The sequence below is a fragment of the Scyliorhinus canicula genome, chromosome 6 (assembly GCF_902713615.1).
Source record: "Scyliorhinus canicula chromosome 6, sScyCan1.1, whole genome shotgun sequence".
NCBI classification, from domain to species: Eukaryota; Metazoa; Chordata; class Chondrichthyes; order Carcharhiniformes; family Scyliorhinidae; genus Scyliorhinus; species Scyliorhinus canicula.
Window position 1 is genome coordinate 215,779,087 of NC_052151.1, and position 21,410 is coordinate 215,800,496.

Sequence of the window (21,410 nt, forward strand, 5' to 3'; positions counted from 1 at the left end):
CCTCCACCACCGGTTAGCAGCAGCAGTCTTGCGTGCCATCTACAAGATGCACTGCAGGAACTCGCGTGAAGAGTGCCCTCAACGTTCCATAGGCACTCCACCTTCCAAATCCATGACCATCTAGAAGGACAAGAATAACAGGTGTCTGGGAACACCACCACCTGGAGGTTTCTCTCCAAGTCACTCACTATCTTGACTTGGAAATATATCGTAATAATAATCTTTATTATTGTCACAAGTAGGCTTACATTAACACTGCAATGAAGTTACTGTGAAAATCCCCAAGTCATGAGAGAGAATGAGAGGGGTAGCATGGTGGTTAGAACAATTGCTTCACAGCTCCAGGATCCCAGGTTCGATTCCCGCCTTGGTTCACTGTCTGTGTGGAGTCTGCACTTTCTCCCTGTGTCTCCGTGGGTTTCCTCGGGGTGCTCTGGTTTCCTCCCACAGTCCAAAGATGTGCAGGTTAGGTGGATTGGCCATGTTAAATTGCCCTTAGTGTTCAAAATTGCCCTTCGTGTTTAGAAGAACAGTACAGCACAGAACAGGCCCTTCGGCCCTCAATGTTGCGCCGAGCAATGATCACCCTACTCAAACCCACGCATCCACCCCGTACCCGCAACCCAACCTTAACCTTACTTTTTTTAGGACACTACGGGCAATTTAGCATGGCCAATCTACCAGTCTCGCAGGAGCACCGTCAGCTATATATTGTTTTAATATTAGTAATTCAAAAGGTGTGCGCATTGCCGACTGGGGAATATTCGTTACCCATCCATAGTTTCCCTTGAGAAGGTCCCTTCTTGAACCACTGCCAACTGCGTATTATAGGTACGTCCACAGTGTTGTTAGAGTTGGAGATCTAGGGTTGGACCCAGCGACAATGAAAGCACGGCTGAATATTTACCTAGATTCATAGACTTTACAATGGAGAAGGAGGCCATTCGGCCCATCGAGTCTGACCAGCCCTTAGAAAGAGCACCCTACCCAAGCCCACACCTTCACTCTATCCCCGTAACCCGATAACCCTACCCAATATTTTTGAAGACGGTAGTTTAGCATGGGCAATCCACCTAACCTGCACATCTTTGGACTGTGGGAGGAAACCGGAGCACCCGGAGGAAACCCACGCAGACAGGGGGAGGACGTGCAGACTCCACACAGACAGTGACCCAGCCGGGAACTGAACCTGGGACCCTAGAGCTGTGAAGCATTTATGCTAACCACCATGCTACCGTGCTGCCCACCAGCACGTGTTGGGTGGGGTTACTGGGTTATGGGGATAGGGTGGAGATCTGGGCTTCGGTAGGGTGCTCTTTCAAAGAGCCGGTGCAGACTCGATGGGCCGAATGGCCCCCTTCTGCACTGTCAATTCTGTGATTGTGACTGTCCAATTCGCCTAACAACACGTCTTTTGGGACTAGTGGGAGGAAACTCGAGGAAACCCACGCAGCCACGGAGAACGTACAGACTCTGCACAGACAGTGACCCAAGCGGGTATCGTACCTGGGACCCTGGTGCTGTGAAGCAACAGTACTAACCACTGTGCTATTGTGCCACCCATCGTACCTTTACTGTCGCTGGGTCAAAATCCTGGAGTGACTACTGCTCAGTCCTTGTGGAGGCAAAGTCCTGTCTTCACATTGAGGGCACTCTTGTTTGTATCAGCACCATCACCGTGCTATTTGGGACAATACAGATCTAAAAGTTGAAAACACAGGATCTCTAAGGCACAGTTGGCAGCAGCCTGTCTCTGTAGGGTTTGTACATTCTCCCCGTGTCTGCGTGGGTTTCACCTCCACAACCCAAAGATGTGCAGATTATGTGAATTGGACACGCTAAATGGCCCCTTATTTAGGAAAAAAATAATTGGGGACTCTAAATTTTTTTTAAAAAACTAAATGTTCCATCTCTGCCTCTTACAGACATTGCACCCCCCCCCCACCCCCACCCCCACCCCCCCCGTCCCCCACTCTGAACCATCGTAGAAGCCAAATATCCTTCTTTAGACGTCGAGACCAATACAGCAGCAAAACTTGAAAACACCTCAAAAATACTGCAGATGTAAGGTTTTCCTATTGAAACATTCTGCCAATTTACCAAAATGCCACTGTCAGCACCTTCCATAGCTGCCGTTAATACTTACTCTGACTTGTGTCCTACCGTTGTTGCAATCTCTCCTAGCTCCCACCTATCACTGGCCGCCTACTCTGCTCCAGCCCCTCATATACAGAATATCATTTCTCCCTCTCTTTACCTGTGAAGAAAAGTGATACAAGCTCGAAGCGTTAACTCTGTTTCTCTCTCTCTCCACCGATGCTACCAGACCTGCTGAATTTATCCAGCATTTTCTGCTTTTATTGCAGCAAGACTTTGTTCCTCTTGGTTCTCCAGCTGCCCTTCCGTTAAGGCCTGCAGAGCATTTATCTTCCTGACTCGTCTCCTGACTTGAGGAAGGAAAGATATACTTGAAAATAACAGAGCCGGTTCACTCAGCTGATTGTAGGGATGACAGGATTGTCCTGTGCGGGAAGTTTGCAACTGCTCCAATCGGAGTTTAGAAGAATGAGAGGTGATCTTATTGTAAGGTATAAGATTCTGAGGGGATTTGACGGGGTTGATGCTGAATGTTTGTCCCCATGGCGTAGCTAGAACCAGGGGCAGAGTTCGAAGGTAAGGGATCTCCCATTTGAGACAGAGATGTGGAGGAATTTCTTCTCCGAGGGTCATTAGTCATCAGAATCCTCGTCTCCAGAGCAGTGCCGGCTACGTCATTGAATATATTTAAGGCCGAGTTAGATTTTTGATTGATGAGGGAGTTGAGGGATTTGGAGGACATCAACAAAGTGCAGTTAAGACAATCCGATTAACCGTGATCTTTGTCAATGGTGGAGTGATGACGATGGGCTGAATGGTCTCCTCCCATTTCTTAATCTAACTGCTTGCTGTACCTACATGTTAACTTTGTGTTTCTTGTACAAAGATATCAAAATCCCTCTGAATACCAGCATTTGGTACTAATCAAAAACTAGGCTTTTATATTCTTCTTACCAGAGTGAACAAACTCTCACTCTACCCCCCCCCCCCCCCAATTATACTCCATCCGCCACCTTCTTGCATCCTCACTTAGCCTGTCTACATCCCTTTGACCCTTCTCCCCTCGCTTTGTACCGTCAGCAAACCTGGGTCCATTATTACCATCTTCTTGATTCTTTAAAACTACCGTTTACACACGCCTTACCTTGCGTTCATGACAATAAGACATAGAAGCAAAATTAAGCCACTTTGCCCATCTGCTCCGCCATTCAATCATGGCTGATATTGTCCTCATCCCCATTCTCCTGCCTTCTCCCCATAACCCCCGATCCCCTTATCTAGCTCTGTCTTAAAGACACTCAGTGACTTGGTCTCCACAGCCTTCTGTGGCAAAGAGTTCCACAGATTCACCACCCTCTGGCTGAAGTAATTCCTCCTTATCTCTGTTTTAAAGGATCGTCCCTTTAGCCTGCGACTGTGTCCTCTGGTTCTAGTTTTTTTATAAGTGGAAACATCTTCACGTCCACTCTATCCAGGCCTCGCAGTATCCTGTAAGTTGCAATAAGATCCGCCCTCATCCTTATGAACTCCATCGAGTTCAGACCCAGAGTCCTCTACGTTCCTCATATGACAAGCTGTTCATTCATGGCATCTTTGTCAACGTTTCCTTGGGCCTCGCCTCTCCCTGATCTTCTGTCTGCTGCAGTTTCTCCAACCCCCCCTCCAACAATCCCATCCATCATATTCCTACCCCGCTTCAACTCTGAAGCAGAGTTGTACAGATTCAAAACATTAACTATTTTCTCTCTCTCTCTCTCGCTCTCTCTGCAGATGCTGTCAGACCTGCTGAGTCTTTCCAGCATTTTCTGTTATTTTGGTTTTGTTATATTGCATAAAATACTCTTGGATCCTCCATCCAACTCATTTGATTTGGATGGAGCTGCTACCCCGGCAATAATTCTTGTAGCATTTTGCCAGCTACAACGTACAAATGTGGAAATTACACATTTACCCGACACTGTTTTTTGTCCTTTAACCAATCCTGCGCTAATCTCTTACGCCCAACTCCATGGGCCTTTGTGCAACAAGGTTTTGTGCTTCTCTCCCTCTGTCTGTGTGTCCCTGTCTGATTGTCTCTATCCCGCCGCCCCTTTGTGGCTAATCACAGTCTTTTTATGCCTGACAGATCAGAGGGATTATATCTGTGAATACTGTGCCCGTGCCTTCAAGAGTTCTCACAATTTGGCCGTTCATAGGATGATCCACACTGGAGAGAAGCCACTCCAGTAAGTAACTGAGAGAATTGGATATTTGAGGCCAGAGGAATTTGTCTCTCTCTGCCCTTGGCCTTCAAGATCCTCTCTCCGCCTCCATTCCCCATACACGCTTCACTTTCACTCTCCCTCTCTCATCACTCTAGCACACTCCGTCTGTGCCCCATCCTTCCCAGCTCCCTGCCTTCAACTGGTTGCTTCATCCCACAGCAGATTGTCTGGCCGCTGAAGACAGTCCTCCGGTCCCCTCCTGACTGCTCCCCCAGCCCATGCTCGCCTATCCTCTCTCCCTTGCGCGGCCCCCTACCCTCATGGCCTCTGAGTTCTTGTTTCTCCCCCCCCCCCCCCCCCCCCCCCCCCACCTCCTGCTCTCCCCATCTGTGCTCAACTCCCACCCGCAGTTCCTGTTCCTCCCCTTCTCTCCACCATGGGCCCTCTTCCCCTCCCGCTTCCCCCACCATATCTCCCACCCCACCCTGTACCCCATTCCCCATCACGCACCGATTCCCTACAACCCCTTGTCTCCCACCCCTCTCCTCTCTCCATCGCTCCCTCCCTCCATCCTTTCTCTCTTTTTAACTATCACCCTCTGTCACGGTGTAACACTGACCCTCGCTCCCTTTCTCATTCCAGGTGTGAGATCTGCGGCTTTACCTGTCGACAGAAGGCCTCGCTGAACTGGCACATGAAGAAACACGATGCTGACGCTAACTACCAGTTCTCCTGCAACGTGTGCGGGAAGAAGTTTGAGAAGAAGGACAGTGTGGTGGCGCACAAGAGCAAGAGCCATCCAGAGCTGGTCATCGCTGAGGCGCTGGCTGAGAGTACTGAGGTTGTACTGTCCTAGAGATCCTCCCAGTGCACCCTCAGACAGACTCGTACCATGCGGAACCTCCCCACCCCTTCTCCTCAATGCTGGAGTGAGGAGGAGAAGGGGCAGGTGGTGGAGGGAAAGACAGAGAGAGCGAGAGACTCTCCTAATTTCAACTTAACTGGTGTATGCATGTGGATTGGAAGAACGACATCTTCAGTCACACCCAGGGACCCTCCCTTCTCTTACCCCAACCATCGCTCGGATTGTACCCCCACTCCTCCACTGTGCCCCCATTGGGGAGATAGATCACCAGCCAAGTCACAGTCATGTTGGGGAACCCAGCAAACAGTTAATGGGCCTCGGCAGAATGCAGTGGAGAAAAGTGGACCAGGGGTACGGGAATAAGTTAATCACTGCATTCACAAGGCAGCTGATTGTTTGGCAGAAGCATCAACTGAGTGCTGCAGCATGTGGTGGTGTGTGTGTGTGTGTCTCGTGTCAATATAGAGGAAACGCATCTTGTGTACACTCTGGATCGGGTTGTGGCGGAGGATCAGTGAACGGAGGGGATCAGCGTGGTTCCTGTTCACTGCTGCTGTCTCATGACCTCCTGAGTTGGATAGCGGAAGGAAATCAGCCAGAATTGGCCAGATCACCGGCCAGTGGCAGCCTGGATTACAGAGAGGCGATGTCAACTCGGGATTTCTGTGTAGGGGGTGAGGGTGGTCGGGTGGCAATCTGGTTAGTTCACCCTCCTTTGCTTCCCATTGAAATGCCATAAGCAGTTGGTATGGAGCCAGCTCCATCACAGCAAGGGAGAAAAGGGACATTTCATCCAACCCTCGTGCAACGTTTCATCCCGTCGTCTCAACGCTGTAGGAAAGCGTGGGATCTGAGTGCCCTCAGAAGCTGTATTGACGCTGAACATCAATGTTTTCAGAATTAAAACATAAACACCACACATTAATCCCCTGGAAGAAAGCAGTGACATGGCCACTGGGGCGATAAAGAATGAGCACTTACAGGAATGCGTGTTCCTTTGTGCATGGCAGTTGCGTGATGGGGGTGCAGTGCGTGTCTCTACACCCTGTTTAGGTGGCTGTGAGCATGTACATGGGAGTGAATTTGAGTGCGGTACTGAATCTGGCCACAACTGGGTCTGGATGTACTTGTGCAGTTAAGTGGGCGTATTAATGAATGAGTGTGATCTCCAGGTTGCAGTCGTGCACCAGTAAATGTGAATGTACACATGGAGCTAAGAGAGCGTGTGCGTGATAGTGCCTGTGTACACAAGTTTGTGCAAGACAATAATTGGGAATAGCTACACCAGGTGGGCTGTACGTGGCTGGGTGTTTGAATGTGCAACGGTGTGTCTCAGCACGTGTGTGAAAGTGCACAAAAGGGTATGTGTGTGTGTATGTTCCTTATGGTTGTGCTGTGCTGGATCGGAGGTCTCTCTGCTCCTGATGGTGTAAATACCTGTAGTCAGACCCGGTCGGAAGGAGTTGCTGGCCGTAGTTGGATTTATATTGAACGGGAAATCACACGGGAGTTTTTGTTACAGTTTAAAGTTATGGATTGCATAGACGAAAACCATTAGACTCCACTGTGAGCACTGTTTAGTAGAAATAAATCTGTATAATTAACTATTAAAAAAAAAAGAGCAATAAACACAGTATTTTCTTCCATTGTGTTGTCTTTTTACGGGTTCCACTGCATCTGTGTGCCTCATTCACGTGTCTGCCTGTCTTTGCATGTGGCTGTATTATGTTTGTCTGTACTCCGTGAAGTGCCCTTTATGTCTGACTAGAGACACTCTGCCTGTATGTGCACCTTGTGTGTCCAACTGTTCTCCTACAGCACGCTTCAGAAACATTTTTATTTGTACTCTATCCATTCTCTGCATGTATTTTTGCCTTTACCTGTAATCCCCACGTGCGACTGTTGTGTGTGTTCTCTGCATGTCTGTATTACCTGTGCGCCTACTTGAATTCACTTCTCTTGTGTGTTCAATGTGTGTCTGCAGGTGTTATTTTGTGTCTGTCTAAACCCTGTGAACCTGCCTGTGTTCTCTTTACTCTCTACCGTGCTGGAATAAATGCGTCTTTCTCTGATTGGCAGACAGTGACTAGTGGGGTACCCACAGGGATCTGTGCTAAGACTACAACTGTTCACATTATCTGTGAATGGTTTGGACAAGGAACTAAATGTATGATCTCCAAATTTTCAGATGATACAAAGTTAGGTGGGAGGGCGCGCTGTGAGGAGGATGCAGAGATGCTTCAGGGTTTGGACAGATTGAGTGAGTGGGCACATGCATGGCAGATACAGTCTAATGTGAATAAATGTCAGGTTATCTGCTTTGGTCGCAAAAATAGGAAGACAGATTATTTAAATTGGTGTAAATTGAGAGAAGTGGATACTGAGCGTGACCTTGGTGTCCTTGTGCATCAGTCGCTAAAAGTGCGTAGGTAGAGCAGGCAGTAAAGAAGGCTAATGGTCTGTTGGCCTTCATAGCGAGAGGATTTGAGTATTGGAATAGAGACGTTTTACTACAATTGTATAGGCATTGGTGAGGTCACACCGAGAGTATTGTGTGCAGTTTTTGTGCCCTTATCCAAGGAAGGTGGAGTTAATTTCCATATGATGTTGCTGTTGAAGCATATTTCTTTAAACAGCTGAACTCAACCTTTCTGGACCCTTTCCCTTCCATCCCCTTTGTGAGGCTCTGATCTCACTTAATATTGTGTGCAGTTTTTGTGCCCTTATCTTGCTAAGGAGGGAGTGCAGTGAAGGTTACCAGGCTGATTCTCATGAGAAGTGACTAAATCGGTTGATATTCTTTATTGTCACAAGTAGGCTTACAGTAACATGCAATGACGTTACTGTGAAAAGCTCCAGTCGCCACATTTGGTGCCTGTTCAGGTACACAGAGGGAGAATTCAGAATGTCCAATTCATCCAACAGCACGTCTTTCGGGATTTGTGGGAGGAAACCGGAGCACCCGGAGGAAACCCACGCAGACACGGGGCGAACGTGCAGATTCCGCACAGACAGCGATGCAAGCCGGGAATCGAACCTGAGACCCTGGCACTGCAGAGCCATAGTGCTAACCACTATGCTGCCCCGCTACCCAATAGGGTGATACTCATTGGAATTTAGAAGAGTGAGAGGGGATCTCAGATCTTACAAAATTCAAACAGGATTAGACGGTGCTCATTCAGAAGGAATGTTCCTGATGGTGGAGGAGTCAAGGGGTCATAGTTTGAGGATAAGGGGTAAACTTTTAAAACTGAAGTGAGGAGAAATTTCTTCACCCAGAGAGTGGTGAATCTATGGAATTTGCTACCATAGGATGTAGTTGAGGCCAAAACGTATAATTTCAAGAAGGAATTAGAAAAATCTCTTGGGACTAAAGGGATATTGGGGTGGGGTGGGGGGGGAGGTGGGATCAGAGGATTGAATTTGATATGGCGGAGCAGACTCGAAAGGCTGAATGGCCTCCTATTTTCTCTGTTTCTACCTGTACCTGTATGTGTCTCTGTTCCTTGTTTGTCTGCATGTCTTTTTTCCATCTCCTACTGTAACTTCCATGCCTGCCTGTCCACTGCATCTCTTTATTGTGTCTACCTGAACAGCACATGTGTGTGTATTCTTGTGGTCACTGCCTGTCCTCTGCATGTGTTTGTGTCCCTTATGTGTCTGCTTAGGATCTCTGCATTTATGGGTTCCCTGTGTCTGTATTCTCCTCATCTGTCCCTGAAGTCTCAGGATTTGTCTCTGTACCCTCACTGTCTGAACTATATTTGTGCTCTGATTCTGTACCTACCTGTACTCTGCATATGCATATATTTTGTGTGCCTGCCTGTACTCGGTGCCTGTGTGCCTGTTTTGTGTACTCTGTATTTGCTGCATGTCTTGTTCTGTACTTTCTGCTTTCGCTGTTTGCCTATGTTCTCCGTGTTTTTTATTCTCTGCCTGCCCATAGTGTCTGTGTTCATTGTGTGCCTGCCTTGGACTCTATGCATGTGTTCAGTGTTCCATGTGCTCACTGCCTGTATTCTTTCTCTCTGTTTTCGTACTCTGCCTGGACTCTGTGTCCTCTGTGTGCCTGGATGTTTTTAATATCTCCATGTTCTCCACCTGTCTGCCTGGATAATCTACGTATGTCTGGTGTGGACTCTCCATGTGTGTACGTGATCCATGTCTTTGTATACCCTGCAGTTGTTCCCTGTACACTTTGTTTTGTTTGCATGCGCTTCCCGTGTCAGGATTGCATTTGTTTCAGCATAGTTACAGGCTATAATTCTGTCTGTACCTGTGCGTGAATAAAAGACATGGCAGAAACAATTAGTTTTGTTTTTGGAAATTGGCCTGCCCTTAATTTCCATATGATGTTGCTGTTGAAGCATACTTCTGCAAACAGCTGAACTCAACCTTTCTGGACCCTTTCCCTTCCATCCCCTTTGTGAGGCTCTGATCTCACTTCATATTTTGCACTTTCCAAGTTGTACTGTCTTGTAGCTTTTGCCTCTTGAACTACTCTTCGTACTAGTCACTGTCAAGGTGCCCCTTGACTTAATGTGGTGATTCCCCAAGTCGCTAAGGAAGCTTGAATGTTCAGATGAGGCAGAGAATGGGTTTTGAGTCGGAAGTAATGAAGGAAATCTGAATGTAAACAATGGCTGATTGGGCCCAAATACGGCACCTATGACCACTACCTGTCGGCTCTGCACATAACCCTTTCATGGGCACATTTCTGACTGTTTTTAAACTTTCAAATGTAGAACTTTTGGAAAAAAAATAAAGAAATCTCAAATTTAATGGTATGGAAATAGATTATTTATGAATTTCAAAATAGCATCTCCATGGTAAAGTTATTTCAAGCTAAACCCCTGCTCATTCAGGTAAACAAAAAAAGACTAGTATTATTTAAAATGTACCTGATGAAGGAGCTGCACTCCGAAAGTTAGTGATTGAAAACAAACCTGTTGGATTTTAACCTGATGTTGTAAGACTTCTTACTGTGCCCACCCCAGTCCCATGCGGCATCTTCACATCATTATTTAAATTAGAACAGGGAAGTTCTCCTTGCTGTCTCAGCCAAAATTAATCCTGGTTGATGAGTCCTGGTGTGTATAAAATGGCTGCAGTCTTTGACACACTAATTTGTGATTCTTTTGTATTGTTATTCCTTCTCTGACTGCCATCTGTCTCCCTCACTGTTGTTGTGTCTGCCTTTGTGTCTCTGCCACTTGTGTATGTGCAACAGCCCATCCTGTGAGTCAGTCCTTTTTGCCCTTTCTGTGTATGACATTGTCTCTGGGGTTTTTTCTGCGGATGTGTAACTGCGTCCTTCTCTAACCTTTCTGCCAGATTCCTCTTCTCTTTGAGCGTTTGAGCCCATCTGCCTTGCTTTATGTCTCCCAAGTCTTTAGAGTTCACTGACTTTGTCGCGCTTATAATTCTGAATGAAGCAAGTTGCTTCAGGCATCTTATAGATCGATGCAATGCAGAAGGAGGTCATTTGAACTATAATGCCAGTTCCTGATAAGATTTGTCCCACCTCTACTGTTTTCAAGTTGTCTACCCTCGAATAAAGACGAGTCAGAATACAGGAGGGATATTGAGAACCTGGTGGAGTGGTACAGCAACAATAATTATCCCTCAATGCCAGCAAAACTAAAGAGCTGGTCATTGACTTCAGAAAACAAAGTACTGTACACACCCCTGTCAGCATCAATAGGGCCAAGGTGGAGATGGTTAGCAGTTTCAAATTTCTAGGGGTACACATCGCCAAACATCTGTCCTGGTCCACCCACGTCGACGCTGCCACCAAGAAAGCACAACAGCGCCTAGACATCTTCAGGAAACTAAGGAAATTCGGCATGTCCACATTAACCCTTACCAGCTTTTACAGATGCATCATAGAAAACATCCTATCTGGCTGCATCACAGCCTGGTATGGCAACTGCTCAGCCCAATATGAAGGGGCTGGTTTAGCTCACAGGGCTAATCGCTGGCTTTTAAAGCAGGCCAGCAGCACAGTTCGATTCCCGTACCAGCCTCCCCAGACAGGCGCCGGAATGTGGTGACTAGGGGCTTTTCACAGTAACTTCATTGAAGCCTACTCGTGACAAGCGATTTTCATTCATTTTCATTTTTCATTTCAATACTGCAAGAAACTTCAGAGAGTCGTGAACACAGCCCAATCTATCACACCAACCTGCCTCCCATCCATTGACTCTACACCTCCCGCTGCCTGGGAAAAGCGAGCAGCATAATCAAAGACCCCTCCCATCCGGCTTACTCACACTTCCAATTTCTTCCATCGGGCAGGAGATACGAAAGTCTGAGAACACGCACAAACAGACTCAAACAGCTTCTTCCCCACTGTTACCAGACTCCTAAACGACCCTCTTATGGACTGACCTCATTAACACTACACCCCTGTAAGCTTCACTCAATGCCGGTGTTATCTAGTTACATTGTGTACCTTGTGTTCCCTATTATATATTTTCTTTTATTTCCTTTTCTTTTCATGTACTTAATGATCTGTTGAGCTGCTTGCAGAAAAATACTGTTCACTGTACCTTGGTACACATGACAACAAACAAACAAATCCAAAATCCCTGGGTGGCTGTGAATGCTCAATTAATGAATATTTTCTAAACTGTATTTTGGGCACAAACGAGAACTGAGAAATAGAGATAGGGTGGGCAGGTGGAGTTCGGGACCACTTCAGCCATGATCCTACTGAATGGTGAAGCAGACAGCAGCTGCTAGATAATGCATATTGCTTATTCTCATCCCTAATTTTACACTTTAAAATGGGAAATTGTCTATGTCGCAGGAAGAATAAAAAAAGAGGTGTATTATCTAAGTGGTGAGAGATTGCAGGGCTAAAGTTCAGAGGGATCTGGGTGTCCTAATGGATGAATCACAATAGGCTAGTGTTCACATACAACAAGTAATTAGGAAAGCTAATAGAATGCTATAATTTATTGTGAGGGGATTGATTACACATGTAGTGAGGTTATGCTTTTGTTGTACAGGGCAATAATACCATATCTGGAGTATTGTGACAGTGTTGATCACATTATTGAAGGAAGAATGTAAATGTATTGGAAGCAGTTCAGCGACGATTTACCAGATTAATACCTGGAATGGGTGGCTTGTCTTGTGAGGAAAGAGTCAACAGGCTGGGTTTGGATCTGCAGTTTAGAAGAGTTCAAAGTGACTTGATTGAAACATATAATATCCTGAGGGGTCTTGATAGGGTGGATCTGGAGAGGATGTTTCTTCTTGGAGAATCCAGAACAGGGAGTCACTAATTAAAAATAATGTATTGCCAATTTCAAACAGATGAGGTGACGTTTTTCTCACTTGAACGGCTTGTGAGTTTTCGGAACCCTCTCCTTGAGAAGGCAGTGGAAGCAGAGTAGAGTCTTGAATGTTTTTGAGACAGAGATGGTTAAATTCTTGGGAAGCAAGAATTGCTGGAAACAGGTTATAGGGGCGAGGTGGTAATGCAAATTTGAGCTCACGACCAGATCCAACATGATCGTATTAAATGGTGGAGCAGGCTTAAGGGCTGAATGGCCCACTCCTGCTCCTTGTCAAATGTCATATTTTTCCAACAAACAATTCTCCACTTCCTTTGTGTGCAAGGCAATGGAAGTAATTCGCTTTCAATTTTTGAAGCTATCCCCAAACCATTACCAATGTCTTTCTCGGGCATTCCTTATAAGCACATTTATGTTGTTGAAGCAAGTGTATTCCATCCCATTCTTCATCTTCCATATCCTTGTCTTGACTTGTCTCTCTTTCAGAACTCTTCTCTTTTTTTCCCCTCTTCAAATACTCTAGTCTGCATAAGGATAGTAGGGTGACCATAGCTTTATTTACACTTGGCCACAAGGCAGGGATGAGGGACGTTAATTATGTGAAGTTACATACGTAGATATATAGAAGATAGGAGCCCTTTGAGCCTGCTCCACCATTCATCACTATCATGGTTGTTCATCCAACTCAATAGCCTAATCCTGCTTTCTCCCCATAGCCTTTGATCCCATTCTCCCTGTGCTATGTCCAGCCACCTCTTGAATATATTCAAAATTTTAGCACCAACTACTTCCTGTGGTAATGAATTCCACAGGCTCACCACTCTCTGGGTGAAGAAATGTCTCCTCATCTCTGTCCGAAATGGGTTACCTGAATCCTCAGGCTGTGACCTCTGATTCTGGACACACCCATCACTAGTAACATCTTCCCTGCATCTACCCTGTCTAGTCCTGTTAGAATTTTATAAGTCTCTAGGAGATCCCCCCCTCATTCTTCTGAACTCCAGCGAGAACAATCCTAACTTAGTCAATCGCTTCTCATATGACAGTCCCGTCAGCCCTGGAATCAGTCTGGTAAACCTTTGCTGCAATCCCTCGGGAGCAAGAACACCCTTCCTCAGAGAAGGAGACCAAAACCGCACACAATACTGCAAGTGTGGCCTCACCAAGGCACTGTACAATTGTAGCAACACGTCCTTGCGTCTCTACTGAAGTTGGAATTGTTCCCCAGAGAGCAGAGAAAATTAAGTGGTGACCTAATCAAGATTTCAGTTTGAACACATACTTGTTCTTGGGATAAAACTGTTGCGGGCAATGTCAGCATGTATTATTCATTTCTACTTGTCCCCCAAGAGGTTGGTGTGAACCACCTTCTTGACCCACCATAGTCCATGTGGTAAAGCTACTCTTACAGTGCCATGAGGGAGCTGCAGAATTTTGACTCAGTGAAATAAAGAAATGACAAGGACAGCAATGTGAAGGAGAGCCCAGAGTTTGCATTGAGGACCACTCCCGCCCCCTCACCCACTTGGAAGTCCCCACATCCATTGCACAATTACCCTGCGCTTGGAACCATCCAAAGCTCAGATTTAAAGTCGGAGACTATTCAGGCCCCCAATCAGACTACTCACTTGGAATGTCTGGGGTTTGGGAGACATGAAGAATTTTCTATCACTGGAAGAATTTTAGGGCTGATTTGGTGCTTTTGCAGGAGACCGACCTGCGGGTGAGGAATCAGACTAGGCTGCATGAGGGTTGGGTGAATCAGGAGTTCCGCTCGGACTTTGATACTGGGCCTGCAGGGTGGCAATTTTAAAGAACAAGAGAGTCCTTTTACTAGCAGGAGGGGCTGTGGTGGATCAGGGATCTGTTAGCTACTGGAAAGTAAGTAAGTGGAGCTGGTGAATATATCTGCCCCGAATTGGGACAATGGAACATTTATGAGGAGATTGTTGGGCAATACAGTATTTGGACACACATCAGTTGATTCTTGGAGGGGGGGGGGGGGGATTTAAATTGTGTTTTGAACCTGAAACAGTCTAGGCTGAAGTCATTAGCCCCTTTGGGGTGGCAAAGGCGTTGTTGATGTTTATGGAGGAGGGGGAGGGGCAACAGACCCATTGTGATTTATGCCCCCTGAGGGTAAAGACTTTTTGTTTATTTCCCCAGTATGTAAAGTGTACTCTAGAGTGGACTTTTTCCTGATGAGAAGGTCCCTTTTTCCTGGGGTGAGGAAAGGAGAGTATTTGGCTGTAGTAATTTCAGACCATTTTGTGGATTTAGTGTTTGAGGTAAGCTCAGCTCAGCACCTGGCATGAGGACTAGGTGTGGGGTTATTAGGACATTGAGTTCTGTGTCTGTGGATGGATATCAAAGGCTATAGATGGGGTTTAATGGGTGTCATCCTCCTTTCTGTGGGAGGCCTGGAAAACGGTGATTAGAGGGGAGATCATATCACACAATGCATGTATGTATAGGGAGGCTAGAGAGGAGTACCAGAAGTTGGTGTATGACATTTTGGAAGGGGACCATAGGTACTCTAGTCACCCAACTCTAAAGCTCCTGGGAAGCAGGAAAAATCTGCAGCTGCAGTTTGGCAAGACGGTGTACTAGTTGTGGCAGTCGAAGGAGGCTACTTATGAAAATGGAGAGAACACCAGCCATCTCTTGGCTTGTCAGTTGAGGTGACCACCTGGGAGATTATCCAGGTCAGAAACACATGCGGCAGGCTGGTATTCATTCCAGATAAAGGTAATGGGGCATATGAAACTTTCTGTAGGTCAGAGCTGTCAGAGTTTTTCGAGGGCTTCAAATTTCCTGAGGAGGGGGAGGACAAGCATAAGGAGCTGGAGGTGTCTTGGGTTCAGAGGATATCCTTGCAGCGATAGGATATCCTTGCAGTGATAGGACGATGCAAACTAAGCCCCTAGGCCAGATGGGTTCCCAGTGGAGATTTACTAGATTTTGCTTGACATTAATTCTGTTACTGGTAGGGATCTTGAAGACTGAAGCACGGGGCGTCCTTCCTGTGACAAAAGTACAGGAATCGATTTCCATTCTAGACCCCAGAGTGCAGGTGGTACTGTCCGATTTCAATACTTAACGTGAATGCCAAGATATTGGTTAAGGTGCTAGCGCTGATGTTGGAACTCTGTCTTCCTGAGGTGATTGGTGAAGATCAATTGGGATTTGTTAAGTTCCAGCAATTGTTCGATGTGCAGCAATTGCTAAATGTCGTTTTACCTGCAACCCCACCCTAAGGGGCAATTATCTGGCCAATCCAGAGGTCATCGTCCGATCCAGAGATAATCGTCTTGTGAGATGCCTCATAAAGGCATTTGGCCGAGTTGAGTGGGGGTAACTTTTGTGGATTTGGAGGGGTTCAGGTTGGTCACCAGGTTTGTGTCTGTTGTATAAGGCTCCCTCGTCTAGTGTTCACAGCCAACACCATGAGCTTGGGGGACTTTCAATTAAACAGGAGAACAAGACAGACATACCTTATAGAATAGGATCCTTACAGTGCAGAAGGAGGCCATCGAGTCTGCACCGAACCTTCGAAAGACCATCTACCTAGGCTAGCATTGCTAAACCTGATACAGCAAATGTACAGTAGGTGTTAGTTTGGTGTAATGATACAGGGGCTACGTGGCTGGAGATAGAATCATGGTCATGTAGGATCATGTCTGGTCTGGGGCATGAGTGATGGCTCCGCTCCCAATAGAACATAAACATAGAACAGGCCCTTCGGCCCTCGATGTTGTGCCGAGCAATGATCACCCTACTCAAACCCACGTATCCACCCTATACACGTAACCCAACAACCCCCCCTTAACCTTACATTTTATGACACTATGGGCAATTTAGCATGGCCAATCCACCTAACCCACACATCTTTGGACTGTGGGAGGAAACCGGAGCACCCGGAGGAAACCCACGCACACACGGGGAGGACGTGCAGACTCCGCACAGACAGTGACCCAGCCGGGAATCGAACCTGGGACCCTGGAGCTGTGAAGCATTTATGCTAACCACCATGCTACCGTGCTGCCCCCTATCCTGTTTGCAAATCTTGTTTGCAAAGAATTTGTTAAATAGTGGTTGTTTGTACTTTGAAGATATGAAGACAATTTCGACAATATTTTAAATCAGGGTCAGTTTCGAAGCTGATTTGCATCTGTGTAATCAGATTAAATTGCCACCAGTCAGCTCTCTCTCAAAGGAGAGAGGACCCTCCGGAGACTTTGAATGACAAGGTAATCAGTTTTTAGTGATGTGAATTGAGGGAAAGATATTGGGCCTAGGTTACCATTGTGAGAGGAAATTATAATAAAGGAATAAATTGTAATATGAATGCTGAGTGAGGTTTAAGAACTGAAAATAAATAAATACAGAAGGGGTACAGATGCCTTCATCGAGCACATTCCAACTGTAGTTGACTCTTGTAACACCTAAAGATACGTCCATAGAATCTCCAGCTGCACAGTTTGCATTAGCTGACCTCAATAGTGATGACAAAGCATTGGAGACAGATAGTAAGGACAGTTGCCTTAGTACCTGATAGAGAAGGGGTGGTAGTCATACCAAGATTGGCTAAAAGCATCTGGAAAGGATGTATGCGAGACTGCACGGTCAGTGCAAAATGTACTTGTTTTGATAAAATCTATGTATAAAGTCAGATCGAAAATTTAAACATTGACTGTGCATGTGTTAAGGTATAAATACGCACCACTTTTTGTGAATAATAGTTGGCTCAGCGAACTTCATTGTTAAGCTATCTCTCCCAGCATATGCCTGAATATACAATCGGAAACCTGCCATGAGACCTCTGTGAATCGTTCGTTTGTAGAAGCTAGCAATAACAGATTGACCGGCGATGACACCAGTACAAATGTTCTTGCTCTTCTTAAAATAGTGCCAGATCGTCTGTTATGTCCAACTGGGAAAGAAGTTGGACCGAAATAAAAAGTATCATCTAAAAGGCAACAGACCTGGCAGTGCAGCATCCCCTCAGTACTGTCAGCAGTGTTAGCTGAGAATATGCCTTTAAATCCACAATGGAACTTCAGCAAAGAGATAGAATATACTACCTCTGATTCAAACTTTGTAATAGCATCCATCACCATGTTCCGGTTTGCATCATACAACCATACAGAATAGAAGGCACATTGAGCCAGTGTCGGTTCTTTTGTAGAGCTTCTTTTGCAAAGCAATTGAGTTAGTTACACTGCCCTGATCTTTTGTCAGAACAGAGATGCAGGAAGGATGTACCGATGGTAGGGGTGTCCAGACCCAGGGTCACAGGCTGAGGATATGGGCTAGACCAGGGGTGGGCAAACTACGGCCCGCCAAAGGGTATAGGGTGGATACGTTGACTTGAGTAGGGTAATCATTGCTCGGCACAACATGTGTTTCATGTGAAGTTTCTACTTTAAAATATTAATTAATAAAAATTAATTGCTTTTTTTTTCTTTAAAAACCTTTTATTTTGGCTATTTTAAATATTAATTATTTTACTTAATATACTACGCGGCCCTTTAAAATTGTGAATTTCTGAATGTGGCCCTTGCACGGAAAAGTTTGCCCACCCCTGGGCTAGACCATTCAGGACAGAGATGAAGGGAAATTTCTTCACCCAGAAAGTGGTGAGCCCCAGGAAGTAGTTGAGGCCAAAAAAATTTGTATGTTTTCAAGGAGTTTGCTATATCTCGAGGTGAAAGGAATCAAAGGATTAGGGGGAGAAGGCGGAAACGAGCTGCTGAGTTGAATGAACAGCCATGGTTATGAATGCCAGAGCAGGCTTGGAGGACCAAATAGTCTACTGCTGCTTATGTTTTCTGTCTTTCTATATACAGGGTTAGGCAATTTGTTCTCTCAAGCCCGCTTGCTTACCTAACCAGATAATAGCTCATCTATTATCTCAAAGCTGCCTTCCTGCACAATTTGCTTATCCTTTGATGCCATTGGTATCCAGAAATATATCAACCTCTACTTTGAACAGACTTGAAGACTGAACCGCCACAACCATTTGGGTTAGAGAATTCAAATATTCACCAGCCTCTGAAGAAATGCTTCCCCATTACAGTCCCAATGACCTATTTTCCTGGGACAGTGTCCGCTTGTTCTGTAACCACCTGACCAGAGAAAACATCTTTCAAGCCCTATAAGAATAAAAAGGCAGCCAAGGCGCTATTCAACTTACTTACATTCTCTTCAGGCATTTCTCCAATTCTCTTTTACAAGTTACGACTGAATCTACTTCCACTATGTATTCAGGTGGTGCATTCCAGATCATAAAAATTGCCAACTCGTTTCTCCATATCTACCCAATTAAAAGTCATCACCATTTTGAATACCTCTTTCATCTGTTCCACTCTCAAGAAAATAATAGAACCATAGAATGTACAGTGCAGAAGGCCATTCTGCCCCTTGAGTCTGCACCGACCCTTGGAAAGCGCACCCTATTTGAACCCCAGACCTTCACCCGATCCCCTTTATCCCTGTAACCCAACCTAACCTAACCTTTTTGGAGACTAAGGGCAATATATCATGGCCAATCCACCTAACCTGCACATCGTTGGACTGTGGGAGGGAACTGAAGCACCCGGAGGAAACCCAAGCACACTCGTAGAGAACGTGCAGACTCCACACAGTGACCCAAGCTGGGAATTGAACCTGGGACCCTGGAGCTGTGAAGCAACTGTGGTTCAACTTCTCCAGTCTCTCCAGGTGGTGCTTCATCCCACGAAGCATTCTCCTTAAAAAGGAGTAAATACTGAACCTGAACTAAAAAACAGGAAATGCTGGCAAAAAACCACTGGGGCCGGAAGCATCTGCTGAATGTGAAACACAGCTAACATTTTGAGTCTAATATGGATCACCAGATTTTTAACAGATGAAGTTATATTGGATTGCAAACATTATCTCCGTTTCACCACCTTCCCCCACAGATGCTGCCAGACCAGCTACTTTTTTCCAGCATTTTCTACCTTTATTTTGTCATCCTGGTGACCAGTTGTGGTTTGTTTGATAGCACTCTCACCAGAGTCCCAAAGTTCTGTGTCTGTGTTGAACTCGCACTCCAAGGGTTGAAGTTAAAAAAAAAGTCTGGAACTTGCTTCCAGTGCAGAACTGCTGCACTGTCCAAGGTGCTGCTTTGCAGATCAGATCATTTGTGGCAGGGTGACAGTGGTTAGCACTGCTGCTTCGTAGCAATAGGGACGCGTGTTCAATTCCAGCCTTGGGCGACCGTATGGAGCTTGCATGTTCTCCCCGTGTCTGCGTGGGTTTCCTCCCACAGTCCAAAGACTTACAGGTGAGGTAGATTGGCCGTAATAGATTGCCCCTTAGTGTCCAAAAGATGCGCAGGTCAGGTAGAGTTGTGGGGTTCAGGGATTGGGCCTCGGTACAATGCTCTTTCACAAATTTGGTACAGACCAGATCGGCAGAATGGCCTCCTTCTGAACTGTCGGTATTCTATGAAAACTGAGATCGTGTCTGACGGCTTGTGTGGATGCAAAATATTCCATGTTGTTGTTTCAAAGGGCAAACAACTTGTCTCTGTTGTCCTGGCCAATACCTATCACTTAATCAGCCTGACCAACGTATTAACTGGCCATTGTCACATTGTTGGTTGTGGGAGATTGCTTGAGGGTGGGAGCTGAAATTGGGAGTTTTCTATAAAAGTGAATACACCACAAAATACTGCATTTTGAGACCGTTGTAGGTATGAAAAGTACTACAAATATAAAACACAGTATTTTTCTGATGTCCTCTCCACACTCTCTAAGGCCTTCTTATTGTTCGGAAACAGTGGTCCCAGAATGGAATACAATACTCAAGCTGGGTATCCACCAGTGCTTTAGAGTGGTTTAATATCAGTTCTGTACAGGTGAGGCCTCAATGTATAAAGCCATGTATTCTGCAAACCTTTTTAAAATCAGCGTTCGTACCTGCCTATTAACTTCACTGATTTGTCTCGGAGAAGAAGCGACTGGGCCCAAAGGGCCAGCATGAGAGGGGGGAGGTGGAGAGTCAAGAGGCCAGAGAGGCTGGGGGGACCCCAAGGACCCAGATAGCATGGGAAAGGCCCGAGGTCAGAGAAGCCAGACAGACCCAAGCGGCAAGAGAAGCCAGAATGAGGGGAGGGGGCAAGAGTGGCCGAGGGAGTTGGGTGAGGGGAGGGGAGGGGAGGGGAGGGAGGGGGGCCGGAAGGGGCGGGCAAGGGGCCAGAGAGGCCGGGGGCGGGACCAAGGGGCCGGGAAGGTCAGAGATGCCAGGGCGGCCCCAAGGCGCAAGAGCACAGGGTGGGCCATGGGGAGAGAGCTTGGGAGGGACAGGAGTAGGGCAAGAACGGGGGGGGGAAGGAATGAGAGGGGGAATGGGAAGTGTCAAGAGAGAGTGGGAGGGGAGGGGCAAGGCACAATGAGCCGGAACGGGAAGGGGTAAAAGTGGGGTGGGGAGGGGGGGGGGGGGGGGGGGGGGGGGGGGGGGGGCGAGAGCAGGAAGAATGAGTTGAAGGAGGGAATGGAAACGAGCAAGAAATAGAGCGCAGGAGAGAGACGTGACAGGAATGCAATTGATGTTAGTCTGAGAGAGGAGGGATGGACACAGGGGAGAGTGAGGAACAGCAGCAAGGAATAGGGAGGGGAGAAACAGGCTGAATGGGCAATGAGATCAGAGGGTGAACAGGCAGGTGAAAGGCAAGGAGGGGCTGAGGGAGTTGATCAGTATGGAGCCGGAGAGGGGGGGGGGGGTGCGGTTTGAGACAGAAACAGAGCAAGAAAGGTGAAGGAGTGACAGGTATGTAGATCCCAGTAGGCAACAGAAACAGACTGGGAGAGGTGGCAAAAGGCTGGTCAAGTCAAACTCGTGCGAGAGGGGAGAGACGCAGTAAGTTGAAAGGACAGCATTGGCCGAAGGAGGCCGATCTAGGTGGGGGTAAAG

At 46.5% G+C, this 21,410-nt stretch overlaps 1 protein-coding gene across 8 annotated transcripts in view; it reads left to right on the forward strand.

Moving 5' to 3' along the window:
• LOC119967867 (E3 ubiquitin-protein ligase ZFP91-like) overlaps positions 1-6,812 on the forward strand; it is a 125,352-nt gene extending 118,540 nt beyond the window's left edge. For all 8 annotated transcript variants that reach the window (XM_038800929.1, XM_038800928.1, XM_038800930.1 and 5 more), the window contains 2 exons: positions 4,223-4,322; positions 4,944-6,812. In XM_038800929.1, coding sequence (XP_038656857.1) covers positions 4,223-4,322; positions 4,944-5,157 — 314 coding nt within the window. In that variant the 3' untranslated portion in view covers positions 5,158-6,812. The remainder of the gene's footprint in view (positions 1-4,222; positions 4,323-4,943) is intronic.
• The last annotated feature ends 14,598 nt before the right edge of the window (positions 6,813-21,410 follow it).